Below are 22,630 nucleotides of genomic sequence, written 5' to 3'. Positions count from 1 at the left end.
TCCATACAAAGAACATTGACCAAGTGCTCATCTGATCATAGTACTGGTATGTCATATCCATATAGCAAACACAATTCTCTTCAGATAAAATATCTCAGATCAGCTAACATAATAATGGGGAGTAACTCCCTCTGAACTTTGTATGGGTTACTCCCACGTAAACATACCGTATTTTTCGCTCTATAGGACGTACTTTTCCCCCTCCAAAAATTAAGGAGAAATGTGTGTGCATCCTATGGAGCGAATGCAGGCTCCTTGGCTTCCGCGATAGCAACGCGAAGCCTTCAAAGCGCAGAGGGAGCACTCCCTCCACACTCCGGAGGCTATGTGTTGCTTCCGCTGAAGCCTGGAGAGCGAGAGGGGTCGGTGCGCACCAACCCCTCTCACTCTCCGGGCTTCAGGGAAGGGGTGCTGAGCAGAGAGGGGGAGAATTGTTTTTCTTGTTCTCCCCCTCTAAAACAAGGTGCGTCCTATGGTCCGGTGCATCCTATAGAACAAAAAATACGGTACTTAAGATGTTAATCCCCATATCGGGGTTTTTTTTTAAAAAAAACCATTTTTTCTTTCTCAATTCACTTGTATAGATTTGAAATGAAGCAAATGCATGATCCTTTGCATGCGCTGAGGCTGTTCCCAGTATGAAACAAACTAGTTCGCATTTGAGCAGTTCTGATTACTGCAGATGTCCATTAGCTACTTGATTCTATCTGCTCCAACACACATTGAGCTTCCCTCTAAAAATACCCTACGAAGTGTTTACTTGCTGCCTGATGCTACACAGAAATAGCAAGGGAAACCTCAGACTTCCGCACTTGGGATCACTGAACACCAGGTGCATTGTGGAGGAAGATACACTTGATTTGTAGAAAGCAAAAGGGACACACCATGTCCAAGAGCAAAACAGAAGCTTTCCAATTTCCATAAAAATCAATAAAATATGTCCCTGCCAATGTATACTACTGCCCTTGAAATTTTGATTGAAGAGGAGTAGGTTCATATCTACTAGGGGAATTAAATTCGGGGTTGGGGGGGGGGGAATCTCTCAATCTAGAATATCTGAGTGGGCAAACATCACAGGAGCTGTTTAAGCATTTGATAAAAGTTGACCGCTTCCCTTCCTACTGACGTACAGGAGGCATGATAATAATCTTGAGACTTCTGGCTTTTACCTTTCCTCTGCAAAATCAAGAGATTATAATTGTAGGAGAGATAAGACTCACAGGATGCAAAGTTGCTAACATGCTTAAAATCTTTTTTTAAGGAGAGACCCAGGTGTTCTATCTTGCTTGCGATCAGAATATGGATGGAGTCAAAAGGAAATTTCTCTATAAGAACTGCCTGTTAACTAATTTAAGCCTATTCTGAGCTATTGGTCTACTATTGATCTCCATGTAAATGGAAAGCGAGCGGCCACCTTTTGTTGTTATTTATCATGTTTATAGTACTCATTAACTATGCAGTCAAAACATACAGAGACTCTATTTAAATGTTCCTTTCCTGATAACCACGAATAATGGCAGCCACTGAAATCACAGACTGGGCTTTGGCAAACTTAAATAGACTGATCTGTCCTGGACTGGACTGGAGACTGAACTAAATTGGGATTTTTTCTTTCTCTTTTTGTTGTTATACGTTGGAAATCAATAAAAACTATATTTGTTTGTTTGTTTGTTTTTTGTTTGTTTGTTTGTTTGTTTAACAGTTCACATAATAAAATTGTAGATAAAACAGTGAAAATTTTGTGTGTGTGTGTGTGTGTGTGTGTCTCACAGGAATATCTTTCCACCCCACCTTCAGCACTCAATTCAATGTGGGGGAAGGAAAGGCCAGCAAAAGAAAAAAACACTCCTTCCCTTCTTCCTTCTACCGAGTTCCTTCTGCAGCTCCCACTTGCATATTATGCCAAAATCTGTAAATCATGAGCCACTTACCTGATTACATGTATTGATGTCTATTCCTCCCTTCAGATATTCCACAACTTTGTCCAGATTGCCAGCCCTGGCAGCTCTGAGGAAGCTTGCATTGCTGTCAGACTGTGAAAATAAGCAAGAGGATACTATTACATTTCTTCTTCAAAGGTACACAGCACAAGTATGACCAAAGAAAGAACCTGCATATTTATGTTACTGAAGTTTCAGTTCCAATAATTTGCACTCCTAATTTGGGCATCCCTATTCTAATACAGATTATTTACCACATGCTGTGGTGTGCATGTAACCATATGGAAAGCCAATAATCAAATATTTGACCAGTATTTCTCAACAATGCTTTCCCAAAATATCCTCAACCCTGTTGCACCTCACTGTCATTGCCCCCCAACTACTGTACCTTAGCTGGAAATTTGAAAGGATACCAATACACATACAGCTGTTCTGCACCTGCAAAGATCTGGCTAATGTGTGGACATCTGGAAAAAAGGAGCAAGGAAGCGTGGCAACATTGGGGCAGCATTAAGTGTATATATGGAAGTAATGTTTGAACCGGTTGAATGGTTCAATGTGGATCTGAGCAGCAAAAATTTGTGAGAACACAGTCAAAAAGAACTATGATTTTTCCCCCAGGTAGAAATATAAGTGATCAGTAAAAATAATAATAAAACAAAACAGAATCCAAAAGATAAAAAATTACCACCACTACAGTTACTCACACCCGTTATAATCTTGTCAAAATGCCTAGCTATGGTAATATACTTTGCTTTTCACATGATTCAATTGATTCACAAGAGAACAAAAGACTAAGATCTGGCTGGTTATTACAACAGATTAGGTCAAACTTTGTCCTTTCCTTCTGTGTCTATCTAAGCCAGGGATGGGGAACCTGTGACATTCCAGCTGTTGCTAGACTTATCAGTTGCTAGTCTTATCAGTCCCAGAAAGCACAGCCAATAATGGGTGGCTAAAGGTAACCCAGCCCTGAGCTCGCCCTTCATAGTTGCTGTCCGCAAGCATCTCCCATCTCTTTTCCCTCACCTTGATCAACAGCACACAACTGTTCTTTAAGGTTTTTGCCACTCCAATCTCATTGATCCTTTCCACCATCAACTCCCAGCCCTGATTCATTCCTCTGCTCCTCCACCCATCATTCCCTCAGGTTCAAGCTGCACAGCTTACTGTCTTCTCTTCTGTAGCCATTTTGCCTCCTAAGGCATTAGATTCACTGTTTTCTTGGCTTGCTTGTGTTGTGTGCTCCATTACCCCTTAGGGCTCCACTTCATTGCCCTTTTCTATCAACAGAACGCAACGCCCCCACCCCCAAAAAACAACCCTGTGTGACGGGTTTTCTCCCAGCTCCAATTGACTTTTGCTTCCTTAACAAAGGGATAATGTTGGTCAGATGGACCTCATTTCCCAGCAGATAGAACATTAATCTCTTCCGTGGTATCACAGCTACTCAATCAAAGACTTAGATAAACGCTCAGAAAGCTTCAAAGTGCTTCATTGCTATATGTACAGACAAGAGAATATTTGTCCAAGTATACCACCATGTGAAGCACAATCCTATCCATGCTTACTCAGAAGCAAGTCCCAGTAAGTCCTTCCTTCCTTCCTTCCTTCCTTCCTTCCTTCCTTCCTTCCTTCCTTCCTTCTTTCCTTCCTTCCTTCCTTCCTATCTTTCTGATTTGTATATTGCCCTTCATCCAAAGATCTTAAAGTGGTTCACAGCATAAAAATACAAGATCAAAATACATAATAAAAACAAAACAATAAACCTCCCCATTGAGACAAAATACAACGTAAAAGTGTTTGTGACACCTGCCTTAATTTCACAATGTTGCTATTAACCCCCCCCCCACACACACATACATAACTGAAGGGCAGATTGCTCAAAAAACACAACCACACAAGGAGCACGTATATGCACTGTTAGGCAAATGTAATTGTGAATCCCCAGTTAGGGAGTTTGCCAAATGATCTGTTTCCCAGAAGAAAGGTAAAGAATAATGTTATGTCGGGGCACTGTGGAAACTTAAATCATTGTTCCCTGCCCAGCGCTAATCAGAACTCTGCTAGGTGCCCACTGGTGAAAGTGGGCGTCCTCAGTGGTCATGTTGCTATGGTCCCCTCCCAAACCTGGAGACACTCCTGGTTTGGGGGGGGGGACAGGATACAAAATAATTTTTGCTTGTTTGGACCTGTCATTAGTGGAGCCAAAAAGGCACTTGGAGGATTTGTCTTGGTCCACTTCCACCAGGGTAGTACTTTGAATACCCCAGTAAAGTAAACCTGTCCATGAGAAAGGAAGGAAGGTGAAACCATGGGCAAGGGACAGTCATGCTGTTCTGACCTTATACCACATTTAATGCACATATTATTGCACCTAGAAATGGCAAATTAAGGCTGAAAATGGGATTGCAAACTTTAAAAAAACTTCTAATACAGCCCTTCCCCCTGAGAGAAATAAGAAAACAACACTGATTCTCTGCTCATTGTACTCTGGATTTTACCCCAGAACACAAAGATATAGAAATACTTTAAAGAGATCCTGGTGCATATTACAGGCTCCTCAGTATCAAGAAACCAGACCACCCTACTTAACACAACTGCAAGGAGGAGAAAAAGGCATTGCAGGAGTCTTTTTCTAGCATTCAACATCAGCCAGTGAAGCTCTGTAACCATGACACAGCAGCAGTGTCTGTCAAACACTTGGAAGCGAGGCAATCTACTGCCAGGGAAGACTTTGTGCAATGCAGCAGACTCTTTTATTACAAGCGCAGAAACTGAAAGCAGAAATCGATGATGAAACCTGATTTTTTGTGCTTTCATGCTATACCAGAGCACATACTTTTCATGATTAAGTATGGCAATGTTGCATTTAAACAATATTGCTGCATTTTTTTTCCACAGTTCTTTTTTGGTTGACATTGCCTTGCAAGCATTCAATAGGGGGAAAATGAGCATGGCTTGGGGGCAGAGTGCTACTGTGATGGTGAACTCTGCTCTAATCAATCCATGTTCATTAGCACATCTGTAGAACACCCCCCTCCCCATATAGCTGAATGCACCAAGGGTCTGCACAGCTGGGCTGCATAACCTGCAAAAGCAGGAAACCTCATCATGTGCAGAGGTCCCTATGCACACACACATAAGTGTTTACACAAAAAGAAACCTGAATTCTTGCTTCCAGAATCACCAGTGGAACAAAGGCAGCATTGTTTTATATTTTGATTTTATTTTATTCTGTGAACCGCCCTAAGACCTTTGGGTAGTAAAGGTAAATGGACCCCTGACCATTAGGTCCAGTCGTGACCGACTCTGGGGTTGCGGCGCTCATCTCGCTTTATTAGCCGAGGGAGCCGGTTTACAGCTTCCGGGTCATGTGGCCAGCATGACTAAGCCGCTTCTGGCGAACCAGAGCAGTGCACGGAAATGCCATTTACCTTCCTGCCAGAGCAGTACCTATTTATCTACTTGCAACTTGACGTGCTTTCGAACTGCTAGGTTGGCAGGAGCAGGGACCGAGCAATGGGAGCTCACCCCGTCACGGGGATTCGAACCACCAACCTTCTGATCAGCAAGTCCTATGCTCTGTGGTTTAACCCACAGCGTTGGGTATAGGGTGGTAAATAAATCATCATCATCATCCACAATGATGTCAAGCCCAGGCTAGTGTGGAGCTGAGGAGTGTGAAAACACAACGAATGATACATCTGCTTTAAGTGTGCACATGTGGTTCCCAACCGAGTGACAGAATCCACATATAGAAGCTTGCTTCCCCACACAGATTTCTCTCTTGGTAGAGTATGATGAACATTATTTCTTTTTATTAACAAATTCAAAGCTGATCATGCAAAAAACTCTACCTGTTCTTTTCTTTAAAACAAAAAAACTGTGCTTCTTCCTTGAGCAGAGAATATTTTCACTCCAAGGGCCACAATCCCTTCAGGGCAACTTTACAGGGGACAGAGGCAAAAGTAGGCAAAGCAATAAATGCAAACGTTTCCATTCTGCAGCAGGCTACACACTCCCACACCCCTTTCTTTCCAGACAAGCAAGAAACATCATCAGAATTCAATGGCACATTCAGGCCAGGCAAAAACAACCAAAGAGAGTGAAAGGTGAGGCTGTGGGTGTGGTGGTGTCATCCTGGCAAAAGTTCCAAGGACCAGACAGTGTGACCTAGAGGGCCAGACTAGAAGTTTCCCGCCCCTGTCCTTGAGAGAGCATAAATAAATAAATAAATAAATAAATAAATAAATAAATAAATAAATGGTTTGCTTCCTGAACTTATTGCTCTGCCTATAGGAATTAAGAATGACTATTAATTTAATGTTGGTTGTTGACTTTAAGAAGCATTTTTTGTGTCCCGTATATTCAAACCCCCCACTGCTGCCTTGCATTTCTTTTCATGCCACTAATTTGCAAGATGAGGTCTCCACAGTTACAAACGAAAACTGTCCTTAATCCACCTTAACGTGTTTATCTCTTGCTGTGCCTGTGGTGCTGGGGTCAGCCAACACTGAAGGATCCCTGGAACGTCTTTGCATTCCCCCCGGATTTGGCAATGGAGAGTCACCCTTACTTCTAAGTGACATTAATTTTCAGGTTGCATGTTGAGAGCTCAGATCACATTACCCGAGTCATCGGTTCAGTTGTAGCCAGAAGAAAACATATTACATGACAGCCAGAAATACTTAATTGATAGGTAATGCAGAGCTGCATGTTTTCTCCTCCCATCTTCAGAATAAAGGTAAGGAACTTCCAGCTTTTACCGCACAGTCAAATGGCACCACAATAAGGAACTCTTGTTCATGTGTGTTTTTAAGGTTCTTTTCTGGCTCACTGCCACTCACTGAGAGGGGGCAAGGAAGTGGGAGGCCAGCACGGGGCAGGCACAGAATGGATGCAGGCTTAGGAGCAATGGATTGGCTCTGCTGCAGGGCCAACCTTGAGCTCCTGCTGCCTTGGCCCCTGGCATGTTCAAAAGGTGGGAGAGCATCACAGTCTCACCCAAACAGCCCCACAGGCTGCTGCTGCTGTGCCCCTCTTCTAGTGCTGCCACATCACTAGAAGATGTATGGGGATCCTTTGACCTTCCAGATGTTGTTGGAGAACAACTCCCATCAGCCTTGGCCATGTTCTCTGGGGATGATGTGAGGCACAGTTCAGCAACATCTGGAGGGCCAAAGTTTACCCCCACCTGCCTCATAATGACTCTGGTTCTCTACCTCCTTGCATCTGTACACATATCTGTTTTGTTTTGTGAAAGCAGGTAGAGGGAGGACCTGCTGCAGGGAGGTGTACCTGGAGACTGAAGTTTGAGAAACACTGGATTAAGTGCTTTCTTCTTGCCTTGAGATTGGTAAATACCAATGCTGAAGGGACAGGGACTGTGCAGCCAAGCTGGCAGGGCTGCCAGGAACCTTCCAACCTTCAGCTGTCAGATGAGCAGCCACACAGAATTCAAAAAACGTGGCTGGGAGTGCATTTGGCAGTGAAACTGGAGGCAGGGGTGGAAATGTATTTGAAGGAGGCAGGAAAGTATGGGGCTGTCTCCTGATTCTTAGTCGCTTGATGCAGCACTGGAAGCCCAGTGAGGGATTAGAAGGAACAGGTCAAGTATAAGGACACCAAGCTTCAAGTGAACTGAGTACAAGCAATAAAAATGTTCCTTATGAAACAAGAATATCTCATACTGACTATCTGGTTACCTTTCAGGAAGATGTGATTTCTCAGAGTTAAGACATATGCAGGCTTTACTTGGCAGTTACAACCACCCATAGCATTTTAGAATATTAGAATATGCAAATAATAATAATGATAATGATAATAATTTGAACAGCAGCAATTTTCAAAGTAGGAGTAATGTGGACGCCTGGTTAACTCTTTCCATATGAAATTCTGATGTACAGTACTTTTAAAATTAACCTTCTGTTGACTTCCCTAGCCTCTCTTCTCCAGTATAGCTTTGCAGTTTCAAAGCTACTGTAACTTCCTCCTGATTAAAAACTTGGGTTTGTTTACAAGCCTTTTATTCAGTACTTGCCAACAACAACAACAACAATTATACCGCAGCCTCTCTGGGCTGCTTACAGCATATATAAAACATAGTAAAATGTCAAAACAAAAAAATTCCTTCCAGTAGCACCTTAAAGACCAACTAAGTTAGTTCTTGGTATGAGCTTTCGTGAGCATGCACACGAAAGCTCATACCAAGAACTAACTTAGTTGGTCTTTAAGGTGCTACTGGAAGGAATTTTTTTGTTTTGACTATGGCAGACCAACACGGCTACCTATCTGTAAGTAAAATGTCAAACATTAAAAAATAGTTCTCTTCTTCTGAGCCAAGCCTATTATTTCTATTTTATATTCCAAATGTATGCTAATAGTAACTTTTTGAAAGACCATTCGAATACCTACATCATACACTTACCTCTTTCCATGTGGATAAACTACATGACTTTTCCAACACATATTCTTTACCATTCTTGACTACAAATTGGATGCAAAATCTCACTGAATTAAGCATATGCTAAATTACTTTGCTAAAGCCAATGCAAGGAGTAGTTAATATCAGCAAATAATACTGATGAAAAATATTTAACAAGCAGCTGTATAAATCTAACCCTTAAAGCTCTCCCATAAATCCACTGTAATCATTTGGCAATCCAGCTTTCACTGACATTTGTAGGATTTCTCAAGCCACATTTAAAAAAATAAATAAATACACACACCCAAAGGAGCCTGGGAGATAAGTGCCATCTTAATTTTACAAAATGAATGCAGTATTTGTGTGAACTGAGGAAGTTGTGGACACTTTCTCAGCAAGCAGTATTACACATAAAAAGCGAATGTGATAAACTACTTGACCTGAGATGAAATAGGTTGCTTTGTGTCAAGATTTCCAATGGCTGTTCCTGAAAACATAAAAAATATCATGCTGTTGGCATTCATCTCGAGGGGGACAGTGACTATAAGGGAGAAATCAACTACAACCTATCAGAAGAAAGTCCTTCATCAGAATCCAACCAAAACACTATTCACTGTTAGTTGGGTTTAAGGCAACTCTTTTCAATCCATGATTAAACTGAAAGTATGTCCGATTAGAGTGCTTTTGTGACTTCGTATTTCCATTCGAAACACATCAGCTGGCCCCAATACAACAAGGAGCAATCTGTACAAGGAAAATGGGGTTGCCTGTACAATATCCCCTCTGGGGATAGGGGTGGGCAGAAAATCTCCTGCTTCGCAATGTGCACACGTGGAAGGAATCCAACCCAAGGATTTGTGTGTGCAGCAGGCATGAAGGAAACTCATTTTGCCTTCACGTTCCTTTATCAACCCTGCACCCTACCCTTTGTACTTCTTCCAAATATGAAAATGTGATGGCAGTGTAATATTATTATTTGCTGGATGGTTAATGTGAGGTCCTCCAGATGTTTTTGGGCTACAAGTCCCATCATCCCTGATCAATGGCCATGCTGGCTGGGGCTGCTGGGAGTTGGAGTCCAACCACAACTAAGAAAGCCTCAGTTACAGGTAGATAGCCGCGTTGGTCTGCCATAGTCAAAACAAAATAAAAAAAATCCTTCCAGTAGCACCTTAGAGACCAACTAAGTTTGTTATTTGTATGAGCTTTCATGTGCATGCACACTTCTTCAGATACTGTATCTGAAGGAAATTTTTATTTTGTTAAGAAAGCCTTAGCTGCCCCTTCAATTTGATCCTTGACTTTATATCTGCACAACAAAATGGGGCAATACTACAATGACAGGAGCATAATTGCAGCAGCCCAAAGATTAGCTATTTGAAGCTTCTATAAGCAGATATTGCTACAATGGGAGGATAGACTAAGTTACCAACATTTCACAGCTTTTCAGCCATCACCATACTGCCTTTTCTTCCCAATGAAACTTATGCACCAACTAAATTGTATTAGCCCATTTCAACATTATATAACCAAGTCAAACAGACTCCTATAAAACACCTATAAAATGTTATAATCGGGATTCACACCACTCCATCTCATGAAATTTCAACCATAACAACATTTCTTCTATTCCAAATGACAAACCTATTCATCTCTTAAACTGTATTACCCATTTCAGTGATACTGAACCTAAAATACTGCAAAATCATACAGACTGTACTGCAACTAACTCCCATAAATTGTGGAAATCATGATTTGCACTGCTCTGTACTGTACTAGTACAGAAATTCCAAACAGAAAATTTCAAACTTGTCCACTGACAAATAATGACTCTTCATGGTTTCTTTCATAGCCCTACCTGGAGATGCCAGAGATTGAACCTGGACTATTTTTCATGCAAACCATGTGCTCTATCACTGAGCCATGACCCTTTTCTCCAAAATGACTGGCACCAGCTCTCCAGGGTTTCAGGCAAGGGGCAGATTCCTACAGATTCCCTCCCCCTCAATTTCTCTTGCTGAACTCAACTGTTGCTGTAAACTTGACTGTTCAGTTAAATTCCAAAGGGAAACTACTTCTAACTGTTCTTAATTCTCAAGGCAAGCAAAGTGATGCAAAAATGCAGTAGAAAAATCCCGAATAAAGTATTTACAAAATAGCTTTGCTTGTGATTGAAATAAGGGAAGGATTTCAAGCAACTAGCTTTTACCAATTAAAAATGCATGCCATATTAACATTGAAAATGTAAAATAATAATATTATTTTTGCTAAATTGTTGACAGGAAACTAGCAAGGAGAAGTGGAATATCAAAGATCTGTGGGTGGGGTTACAAACATGCCACGTGGGCACTCATAATGAGATTGCATTGATGCAAAGTTGCAAATTGCAACCATACATTATAAGGGAGTGCTACTTTTGAACTTATACCAAAGAAAATCTTCTTAAACAGCTTTAACATTTGATGAAATATGTGATATATAGTCTTCATTTGCGATATGATTTCTACTCAGATTCCATCTGACTTCCCTTCTTACTGCAAACATTTTATTTCTGTGATGAACATGAAACTACTTTCAAGTGAAAGTGTGTAGAACTGGCTGAATCTGGAGAATAGTGCAGTGAGCCAGCATAATTAACCTTGAAATGTGAATGCAATTTTTAAAATTATACATTTGCGGCATTTCCCCCTCCTGCTAAATTCACTAAGCTTGTAGTCCTATGTACACACTTACTTGAAAGTAAGTCCTGCTGAGCTCATCAATACCTACTTCCAAGTAAAGATGCATGGGATTAGGCTGCTAAGTACTTATATAGTGAATAAAATATTTGAAAAACTGTGCTTTGGCTTAAGTAACTGCAAACATTGACAACATGAGAGATCACATTGACCTGTGTAATGAACTTTTTTCTGTAATTGAGCCTTTATGTATCTCCTAAACTATGGAAAATATACTTAACGGAATAGCGCAGTCCATCAAATGCAATTTATTGATTTTATGTTCTCAAATGAGACATCAGTACAGTCTCTTTGGAATGTCTACTTACAAAAATATAGTAAAATACATTCCTTTATTTTAGTAGGAGCTCTATCTCCTGAGTTTTTTTGCTACTTACAACCTTATATTTTACATGCATGGAAACACATTCCAGGAGCTACTTTGTTCTTCAACAGATCCCCAACAATGACCATCTTAATCCAGCCACCAGCAGTTTTTAAAGTCACAGACCCTATTTCACTGCTCAGCATTGCCAGTATCTACCAAGCAGGTTCAAAGAGTTCTCTTGCTAAGAGGTCTTCTTCTTCAGTCACAAAGGCCTATTTATCCCCCTTTGTCGCCTCTTTAGACTTACCAGTGTCTCAGGATATTTAGCCTCTTCGTTGTTGCATCCATAGTAGTCTGGAATTTTATCCACATCTTGTATGTTTCCTTGCACTCTCACACCCTTCTCCGTGTGGCAAGCCTGGCAAACGGGTGCATTGCCCATATCAGTCCTCCCCGTTCACTCCTGCAAGTGGGTTTGACTTTGAAGTGTCCTAAACACTCCAAAGGGGCAGAGTAAACAATCCAGAAGGATAGTTACTGATCCCGTGCTTTGCTCCCCTCAACTCCCCTCGCCAGAGTTTTCTTTCTGCAGGCTGCCCTGTGTCAAAAGGAAACCTCAGCAACTGCAGACAGCATTCAGTAACCATTTCCAATTCAGGCGCTGCCTGTCTATTTTTACACCTACTAGGCCAGCTATGCATGTAAATTGAATGGGGAGGGGGAAAGCGACATACAGGCAGCCTGACTAGTGCAGAGTTAAAGTCCTACTGTGTGAAATGCCTCTGCATACAAGGGTTATTGAATTACCCAGCTGCATGCCTTTGAATGTTTTGATTTCCCCCCCTACCCTTCTACTGTTCACATTATCCCTTGGTGCTTGCCCAAAGCACTACAGTTCAGAATGCTGCATGCTAACACCCTGGTACTTTCCAGGAGGGGGGGGGCATTGGGGGAGGAGAAAAACTTTCACATGAAATGATTAATTCAAAATGCCAATTATTTTGTATTTAACACACAAATGCTACTAGATATTTTAATGGTGCTTTGTTTTTTTAAAAAAGATCATCATATGGTACTTAATAAATATGCAACTATGGCATATTTGTTCATTCTGGATCTGCATTAGGTGAATGAGTCATAGCCTCATAGAATTCCTTTGGTAATTTTGCAGAATTACAACATTTGAGTATCCTTTAGTCACTACCCTTTTGCTCAACCAGCCATGCTCTCTAAAGTACAAATCTTAGAAGAAGGCCTCACACAGCCAATTGGAGCTTTGCCAAGAATACAAACACAATTATATTTATCACCGGAAAAGTAGACATATGCTTGGGTCCAGATTTAGGCTACAATCCTAACCACACTTTCCTGGGAGTAAGCCTCCATGAATTCAACAGGACTTTCCTGTGTAGACATAGTTGGGATTGCACTGTGGAGACCAACTGATATCAAGATGACATACATTAGTGGTGTCCCATTTATTTCAGGTGGTCTATGGCAAGCATGTCTAGTTTGCATGCAGCAGTAAGCCATACACTGAAACAACCTATGGGAACCAGGCAGAGCGCCTTCTCAGTAGTGGCACCTGCTCTGTGGAATGTCCTCCCATCAAACGTAAATGAGATAAGTAACTATACAACCTTTAGAAGTTATCTGAAGGCAGCCTTGTATCCCATGGGTGGGGTACAAATAAGATTAACAGCAGCAGCAACAACTGCTACAAAGGAGAAGCTGGTTGGCGCATGCTACTCAATCTTGAACACTTTGCTTCTCCCTTTCCAGAGGCAATAAGCAAAGCATGGAGAGGCTGAGTTAGCATTACGTATGAACCAACACTAGTATTCTGTTTCTTTCTGAACCTATAATGAATGGAAGCCATTGTTTGCTTTTGGTTTAGCACTTTGTAGTTTGTATGGGAAAACAAACCATGAAAGCTAGTCATCCACACTATGGTTTTGTCCCCCGCTCCCTGCAAATGGGGGAGTGAAGGAAGCATGACTGTGCAGCATGCACTAACATGCTGCTCATTCACCATAAGCCATGGTTTGTTTCTGACCACAGTTTACTGTTCTTGGGCCTAAATCTGGTTCCAACCCACTGAATATACCAAAAGCACATGCAATGAAACTAAAGTGTACCAAAGGTAACTGTTACGGTTTTAGTCATTTTGAAAAATATTTTCAAATACTTACTGATTTTGTACAAAATTGTTTCTCCTTTATCAATTTTTTTTTAAAGAAACAAACGATATTCAGTAACCAGTTGTCAATGATCCAACATCTTTATTGCCCTATTGATTTGTTACCCTTCACAGCTGCCAGGATTTATAATCGGATAACTGTGTTTTTCACCCTTTAGGATTACTGACCTACGGGGAATTCGTGCTCGTGTTAATTATGTCAAGTTAATTTAGAATGGCTCTGTGCTTCTCTTTTTCCCAAGTTGTCCAGCCTTTTGGTTACTGCAATATTTTATTATTTATATTTACTGCCAATTTATGGAGGGAAGTGTCAAGTGCATAGCTGTTGTTGTGTTGTTTAGTCGTTTAGTCGTGTCCGACTCTTCGTGACCCCATGGACCAGAGCACGCCAGGCACTCCTGTCTTCCACCGCCTCCCGCAGTTTGGTCAGGCTCATGTTTGTAGCTTCGAGAACACTATCCAACCATCTCATCCTCTGTCGTCCCCTTCTCCTTGTGCCCTCCATCTTTCCCAACATCAGGGTCTTTTCCAGGGAGACTTCTCTTCTCATGAGGTGGCCAAAGTATTGGAGCCTCAACTTCACGATCTGTCCTTCCAGTGAGCACTCAGGTCTGATTTCCTTAAGAATGGATGCGTTTGATCTTCTTGCAGTCCATGGGACTCTCAAGAGTCTCCTCCAGCACCATAATTCAAAAGCATCAATTCTTCGGCGATCAGCCTTCTTTATGGTCCAGCTCTCACTTCCATACATCACTAGTGCATAGCTAGATATTGTAATAAAATTCAACTTGGGTGACAAAGGAAGCTTTGAGATATGAAGTTGAACAGATTTCATGTATTGAGATCTCCAATAGGTCTCAAAATTTAGATACATTAATAGTAATCCTCAGTCAAATTCAACAAGCTCATGGGACTCCTCCAGACTATCGGTTAAGCTTTAATCCTGATTTGCTTGTAGAAAGCTTATGTGGTGGTTAGACTATGTCCAGCCTTAATGTGTATTCATTCTGAAATTTACAGGGTGGTTATATGACAATTAATGGTCATCCTGATTCGTTTGTTAAGTGTCTACATGTCAATCCATTAATAATTCATTCATCCCACATTTTCAGTGTATTTCCTTTTCCAAACTGTAAAAAGATGGATTTTTAGCACCAAAGCAACAGACTGCTTTAATCCACCTTAAATATGCTGGTCTAACATCCTGACGTGTGTGGTGCTGTAGGTTAAACCACAGAGCCTAGGACTTGCCAATCAGAAGGTCGGCGGTTTGAATCCCCACGACGGGGTGAGCTCCCGTTGCTCGGTCCCTGCTCCTGCCAACCTAGCAGTTCAAAAGCATGTCAAAGTGAAAGTAGATAAATAGGTACCGCTCTGGCGGGAAGGTAAACGGCGTTTCTGTGCGCTGCTCTGGTTCGCCAGAAGCGGCTTAGTCATGCTGGCCACATGACCCGGAACCTGTACGCCAGCTCCCTCTGGCAGTAAAGCGAGATGAGCGCCGCAACCCCAGAGTCAGTCATGACTGGACCAAATGGTCAGGGGTCCCTTTACCTTTAACATCCTGATATACACTTCAAGTTCTCTCATAATACTGATAGTCTGAAGACTCCAAGGTTTGAAAAAACCTAACTTCTTACTATTTCCTTGCCTGATAAGATGCCAGGCATGCCATATTCAATATTGATGTGTCAGGTTATGGACATCTGAAGCAATTCCACCCTAACCCCAGTCTAATACCTGTTTTAGGATTTCTTAATATGATTAGGAGAACATGATGGGGCATTTGTTGAGAGGCAGGTGAAGCAACTTTCAAGTACTCACAGAAGGTCACAAAGGCAACAAAACAAATCAGACAGATAGACCAACAATGCACAGGCCTGGTGGATGCAGTGTGACTGGGGCAGTGGGATTCCCTCCCGACAAATTTCTTTGCTATGGTCGGGTGAGAGCTGGAAGAGTTGTCACTGCACCACACCTTCCTTCTGCTGCAAAAGTCTCAGAGTGCTTGACTAACAGAGGAAGCTGTAAAAATGAACAGACTTGTTTAGAAACTCCCATAGTTGCAGATAGTTGCCTCTCGTTTTTTAAAACATCTGCGGCATCAACATTTATGTATGCAACTTCATATGAAAAGGGAAATATCAAACTCTTAGCACAATATCCCCATGACATTCCATCAAATACAGAACAGAGCTGCCTCCTGTTCAGCAAAATTCAAGCCTAGCTTTGTGGCAGAGTTCACTGCGTGTACAGATCAACTCTGCCTATTTTGTTTGTTTTATTTAACGCTGTCCTATGTTTTTAATGTCATAAAAGACAGCAGTTGGCAAACCCAGAGACTTGAAGCATGCTCTATAAATATAAAAGGTTAACCTCCTCAGTGTTGTTTCCTGTTCACACATATCTGCCCTCTCACATTCCATGTCTAATGAATAAGGTTTCTAAAAATTTATGGTAGCTGTCAATACTGTGAAATTTAAAATCCAATGTGCAGTTGCAACTCCCCAAATTCCATTTACTTTAGACTCAAAGCTGGGAGGTGGACAGAAGGGAGCACCAAAGTGGTAGGAGAGAATCATAGAAACAACAGGTTTCGATACTTGATATTCTTCCAGTTTTCAGATTAATTGTATTAAAAGAGACATGTCCTAGAGACTAGATCTCTGCCTGGCAATAAATGTTATTTGAAGAATTCCACTGGATGAAGAACATTGACAAAACGCATGGCATACTTTTAAGAGCATATAAATGGATAGGCAAGCAGGAAACAAAGTCCACGGACTAAGTTAAAAGGGTGCCAAATACTGATCAGCACACATTCCTTTCAAAAACTACTTGCAGATGGTTGTGATCTACATAGATATCTAAGACAAAGAAAGGGGCAAGCTTTCTGCCAGTGAACTTCTAACAATGCTAGTGCTGTTTGTTACACTGCTTCAAAGTTATTAAGGGCAAATTACTCAGAAAGCAAATATTTTCATCTTTTGCCAGATTGAGGCGGGGCAAAGCAATCAAACCATGTGTATTATTTAGAGACTTAAATTTCAAAGTCCTTATGGAAGGGTGGAAAACTCCCAGGGTCTCGTTAATGCCATTGTTATTTGGGTCTGTCTCTCAGATCTACCATATCACATAGCAGCTAAGAAACTGAAAACAAAAGCTGATTGTGACAGTAATCTGGCCTGTACATCAGTATTATATAATTAAAAACACAAGCAATGGAAAAAAAGTTAGAGGTTGCTTTCACCTTCTTGAATCTAGAATTAGTCAAAGAAGTCAAAAGGGCATTGATGGAAAAGTGCTGGGCACATTAGAGGCTAATTGGCTTATGGTGCCACGAGAAACTTGATCTCAGTCTGCCCTAATGTTACCTTCATTGGGGAGTTAAGGTATATAAGAAAAACTGTCAGTTCAGGCCAATGTCCCAAGTGGTCCAGCATCCTGTTCTTGCAGTGGGCAGTCAGATGCCTGTGGGAAACCAGCAAGTAGGACCTAAGTGCAGCAGTATTCTTCCCACCTGTGATTACAACTGAAGGTAGAACATAGACATTGTGGCTAGTAGCTATGGTGGTCTCTATTCCAGTTTTAGATCAGCATCTTAAGACCAACCCTTGATCGGACCCTTCGTTTCTGTTTCACTGAGTGACTTTGCTTTTGCTTGGTTATCCTTGAAACGTCCTTTTCAATTCCAGTACTCATTTGCAGTTGTTTCTTCAAATTCATCTCCAGGGGAAAATTATGGATTAATATTTTTCAGTTGCTAAATAACACTGAGTAGAATTATCTTAAAAGCCAATGCCCCCTTTCCATCATCCTCTGAGCATATCCATCTATACTGAATGGCTGAGCAGCGCACATCTAGTGCACTGACTGATGCTCCAGCAAAGAGCTTTGGACCAGCTGAGCACTACCTTCTTTTCTGCCTATTACTGGCAAAATATGAATTGAAAGTGTGAACTGAACATACGGGTTAATATGGCTAAAATACTCCATATATTAGGACATAAAGCCTCTCACACAACTGATTGAGAAGTGTGGCTTCGTAACTATCTTGAAATGTTTTTCACTGGACTTGTTCATTGCAGCTGGAGAACAGGCGAAGTCCCCGCAGACTGGAGGAGGGCAAATGTTGTCCCTATTTTCAAAAAGGGGAAAAGAGAGGACCCAAATAATTACCGCCCAGTCAGTCTGACATCAATACCAGGGAAGATTCTGGAGCAGATCATTAAGCAAACAGTCTGTGAGCACCTAGAAAGGAATGCTGTGATCACCAATAGTCAGCATGGATTTCTGAAAAATAAGTCATGTCAGACTAACCTGATCTCGTTTTTTGACAGAATTACAAGCCTGGTAGATGAAGGGAACGCAGTGGATGTAGTCTACCTTGATTTCAGCAAGGCATTTGACAAGGTGCCCCATGATATTCTTGTAAAGAAGCTGGTAAAATGCGGTCTTGACTATGCTACCACTCAGTGGATTCGTAACTGGCTGACTGACCGAACCCAAAGGGTGTTCATCAATGGTTCCTCTTCATCCTGGAGAAGAGTGACTAGTGGGGTGCCACAGGGTTCTGTCTTATTCAACATCTTTATCAACGACTTGGATGATGGACTCAAGGGCATCCTGATCAAATTTGCAGATGACACCAAACTGGGAGGGGTGGCTAACACCCCAGAGGACAGGATCACACTTCAAAACGACCTTGACAGATTAGAGAACTGGGCCAAAACAAACAAGATGAATTTTAACAGGGAGAAATGTAAAGTATTGCACTTGGGCAAAAAAAATGAGAGGCACAAATACAAGATGGGGGACACCTGGCTTGAGAGCAGTACATGTGAAAAGGATCTAGGAGTCTTGGTTGACCACAAACTTGACATGAGCCAACAATGTGACGCGGCAGCTAAAAAAGCCAATGCAATTCTGGGCCTCATCAATAGGAGTATAGCATCTAGATCAAGGGAAGTAATAGTGCCACTGTATTCTGCTCTGGTCAGACCTCACCTGGAGTACTGTGTCCAGTTCTGGGCACCACAGTTCAAGAAGGACACTGACAAACTCGAACGTGTCCAGAGGAGGGCAACCAAAATGGTCAAAGGCCTGGAAACGATGCCTTATGAGGAACGGCTAAGGGAGCTGGGCATGTTTAGCCTGGAGAAGAGGAGGTTACGGGGTGATATGATAGCCATGTACAAATATATAAAAGGATGTCACATAGAGGAGGGAGAAAGGCTGTTTTCTGCTGCTCCAGAGAAGCGGACACGGAGCAATGGATCCAAACTACAAGAAAGAAGATTCCACCTAAACATTAGGAAGAACTTCCTGACAGTAAGAGCTGTTCGACAGTGGAATTTGCTGCCAAGGAGTGTGGTGGAGTCTCCTTCTTTGGAGGTCTTTAAGCAGAGGCTTGACAACCATATGTCAGGAGTGCTCTGATGGTGTTTCCTGCTTGGCAGGGGGTTGGACTCGATGGCCCTTGTGGTCTCTTCCAACTCTATGATTCTATGATTCTATGATTCTGTGCTCTTATTAGTGTGTGTTTTAGTATCAGTATATTCATCTTATTTGAACACTAGCATTTCTTTGTCTTAAATTCATTCTGAACCTTATGACTATCCATATGGATTTTGCACTACACAGAGTAAAGAGAAAAGTCAAAATATTGAGAAGGACATGGCTTCGGCACAGCAGGTGCAGAGCATCTCTTAGTTTTTGACATCAAGAGCAGCTATAAATCCATTTAAGCACTTTGTAGCCATCCAAGCCATGGGATTCATGGAAGCCCTAACAGGATTTGTTATTTTTAAAGGAAAGAAAATGTGATCCCACCCCCCTTACACACAATTCACATGATTTGACGAGCAGTCTCTAACAAAAGCACCTATTGAAATTATGGGTATAGCAGCTAGAAATACATGAACAAGTTACAGAAATGAGAAAGTGTGGAAGATGATTTTGTTTATTTTGCTTTGGCACATAACACTAAAATCTACACTGCTAAATATACACAGCTAAATATATCCAAGAGTAGGACATATATAGCACTACTGCTGATAGCTGGTAAAATAATAACACTTTGCATAGTGGAATACAAATGCCCAAAGCTCTTTGCATACAAGATGTCACAGCAAACCTTACAACAGCTATGTAAGATAATGATAATGACCTTTGCATGAGGATGATATTGCAGGTGCAGGGAGGAAGAGCTGAGCCAATTACGGGCTATGCATGTTAGTTTGGGAATGAGTTGAGCTTTGAAGCACAGGTCATTTTTTGCAGCCTTTCAACCCACAGTTCACATTCTCAGGAACTTCACACATGTACATTTCAACATACAAAGGAACATAGCTGAGTTGGTCACAGCATGGTGCTGATAACGCCAAGGTTGCAGGTTCAATCCCCATATGGTAAAGGTAAAGGGATCCCTGAACGTTAGGTCCAGTCATGGCTGACTCTGGGGTTGCGGTGCTCATCTCGCTTTATTGGCCGAGGGAGCCGGCATACAGCTTCCAGGTCATGTCACCAGCATGACTAAGCTGCTTCTGGAGAACCAGAGCAGCGCATGGAAATGCCGTTTACCTTCCCGCCGGAGCGGTACCTATTTATCTACTTGCACTTTGACGTGCTTTCGAACTGCTAGGTTGGCAGGAGCAGGGACCAAGCAATGGGAGGTCACACTGTCGCGGGGATTCGAACCGCCAGCCTTCTGATCGGCAAGTCCTAGGCTCTGTGGTTTAACCCACAGCGCTACCCGCGTCCCATAATCCCCATATGGGATAGCTGCATATTCCTGTATTGTATGGGGTTGGACTAGATAATCCTCAGGGGTCCTTCCAATTCTGTGATTCTTTTATCCTGCATGTCACCTCAAAACGGGGACACGCTTCTATTATTTATTTTCTCTAAGGCACAAGCTTAAACAACATGAGGATCCATAACTCATAAAATCACAATTTTTTAAAAAATGGAATGAGATGTCAGATCTTTTTGAGTTATAAAATGATTCAAATATGATTACAATTGAGTTCCTAAGCTGATATTTTAGTTACTTGATCTTCCTGTGTGTGAAAGTGATACCCTTCCTTAATGTCCATTTGCTAGCAATGGATGATGGTTAGATATATAAATAAAATGCTGTTTCATTTGCAGTAGCTGGGTAAGTGCCATGCTAACAGAATACAATGGAGGCCCAACACGTCATATTGCAAAATTCACCAACTCCGTTATGCTTCACATACCAAATGCCATTTCACTGAGGCAGCTCTATATTTTCTCTGATAAGTAACATTTGCAAATGCAGATGATGGTGGGATAAAACAGCAATCTGGAGCACAACACTTCTAGCCTCGCTACCCATTAAACACTCAACCAATTACAAATGCATATTCTTAGCCATATTTGAAAAAAACCATCACCAGAAGGCCCTTCCTATATGCTGAATGGTTCAGTGCATTAATCATAATAATCCTCTCTTGCTAGTACCAGAGACAGAGAGATCTTTTAATCCAAGAACTGCCATATGTCACTACATTGAGCATATAAATAAAAAAGCAGACAAATCATGCTATTAATCATTGCAAGCTACTGCAATAAAATAGGGGGAAAGAGAAATTTTGCATGAGTACATCATTTACATGGTGAAACAGTATCACAGTGAAAGGCCTAACCACATCTATAGATAGATCTCTATAAATGCATTTTTAGATGTATTGAATTCTGACAAGATGGAGGCACTGGGTGAGTAGTTCCTGTGTCCGAGAAATGATGCATATCTGAAGGAGGTTTGCAGAAGGCATGCAAGTATTATGGATGCACATTCATCCTATGCAGTTTCCCTGCTCTTCTACATACAAAGCAACAGCACCAGTCTCAAGAATGCTTGGCCTAAAAAGAAGCTCCCTAAAAGATGCAGAATTAACCAGGCACTTATCATCATATGCTAATCCTCTTGTGTGCTGCCAACTTCAAAAATGTCAAGCGGCAACACATCGTTATACAGCTTAGCATGGAACAAACCAGAGACCATAAATAATTAAGGAAATGCTTGCATTATTAAACCTGGAACATCAAAAGATGTTCATCAGTAGCAACATAACCTAGAACATCATTATAGCACTGAAGACCTGTGGTGCTTTAAAGAAAAAGAAACCTTCAGCATAACTGTGGCTGTTCTAAAGGAACCTGGCCATGCCCCCCAACACTTCAGAGGGTGCAAGTCTAGTCCAGTGCCACTTCCTGGGTGCTTGAGCCCCTAGCCATACAGCACTATGCTCAGGCAATCCTCACTAGCATCTTCCTCTGGACCTAATGGCAACAGTGGCCAGACAGAGTGAACACACAAACTCAACCACCTCACCTGGTCAGCTGGCAAAACATATGATGAAATTGAATCCAGTCTATATAAGAGCAAAGACTAAGTGGTGTGGTATAGTGGTTAAAGTGTCGAGACTTAAGCCCTGGAAGACCAGGGTTCAAATGTCCATTTGGCTATGAAGCTCAGTGGGTGAGCTTTGGGCCAGCCATTGATTTACAGCCTAGCCTACCTCACAGGGTTGTTGTCAAAATAATATGGAGACAGGGAGAGCCATGCATGCCACTTTGAGCTCCTTGAAGGAAAGGTGGGATGTGAATGCATCATAAAAGGAAAGGTCCCTTCCTTCTTCTTTCTGAACGGATCCTCCCTCTGCAGGGATAGAGAGGCAGGTGGGGTCTTACTGGATCTCTTGTTGTAGTAACAGGAGCTGTGCAACTGCCTATCTGTACTCCCAACTCTGATATTTCTTCTCTGCTCGGTTCTGGGCAGGTTGTGTTTCCCAGGGACATCTTCTGGGTCACACACTACCCATGGCATCTTCATATCACTTCAGTCCAGATGCAAAACATAGTTGGTCTTGCTGGGGAGCCATGAAGAGCACAATTACCTCTTTGTAATGAGCACAAAGTAAGTGTTTTAGTGAAAGAAACCTTCCCAGCACCACATATCCATAGGACATCACTGGCAGACTCTTGCAGCTACAC

The 22,630-nt window shown here is 41.8% G+C and overlaps 1 protein-coding gene across 50 annotated transcripts in view; it reads right to left on the bottom strand.

Moving 5' to 3' along the window:
* ANK2 (ankyrin 2) overlaps window positions 1–22,630 on the bottom strand; it is a 321,790-nt gene that overhangs the window by 131,276 nt on the left and 167,884 nt on the right. For 16 of the 50 annotated variants that reach the window (XM_077933941.1, XM_077933947.1, XM_077933939.1 and 13 more), the window contains one exon: window positions 1,932–2,033. In XM_077933941.1, the coding sequence (XP_077790067.1) occupies window positions 1,932–2,033 (102 nt within the window). Of the gene's footprint in view, window positions 1–1,931; window positions 2,034–11,719; window positions 12,099–22,630 lie in introns of those variants that run through there. The other 34 variants (XM_077933933.1, XM_077933943.1, XM_077933936.1 and 31 more) reach the window with 10 other exon arrangements.

The sequence above is a fragment of the Podarcis muralis genome, chromosome 9, assembly GCF_964188315.1.
Source record: "Podarcis muralis chromosome 9, rPodMur119.hap1.1, whole genome shotgun sequence".
NCBI lineage: Eukaryota > Metazoa > Chordata > Lepidosauria > Squamata > Lacertidae > Podarcis > Podarcis muralis.
The sequence above is the reverse complement of the archived record's forward strand: the minus strand, read 5'-3'. Positions and strand labels throughout refer to the sequence as shown.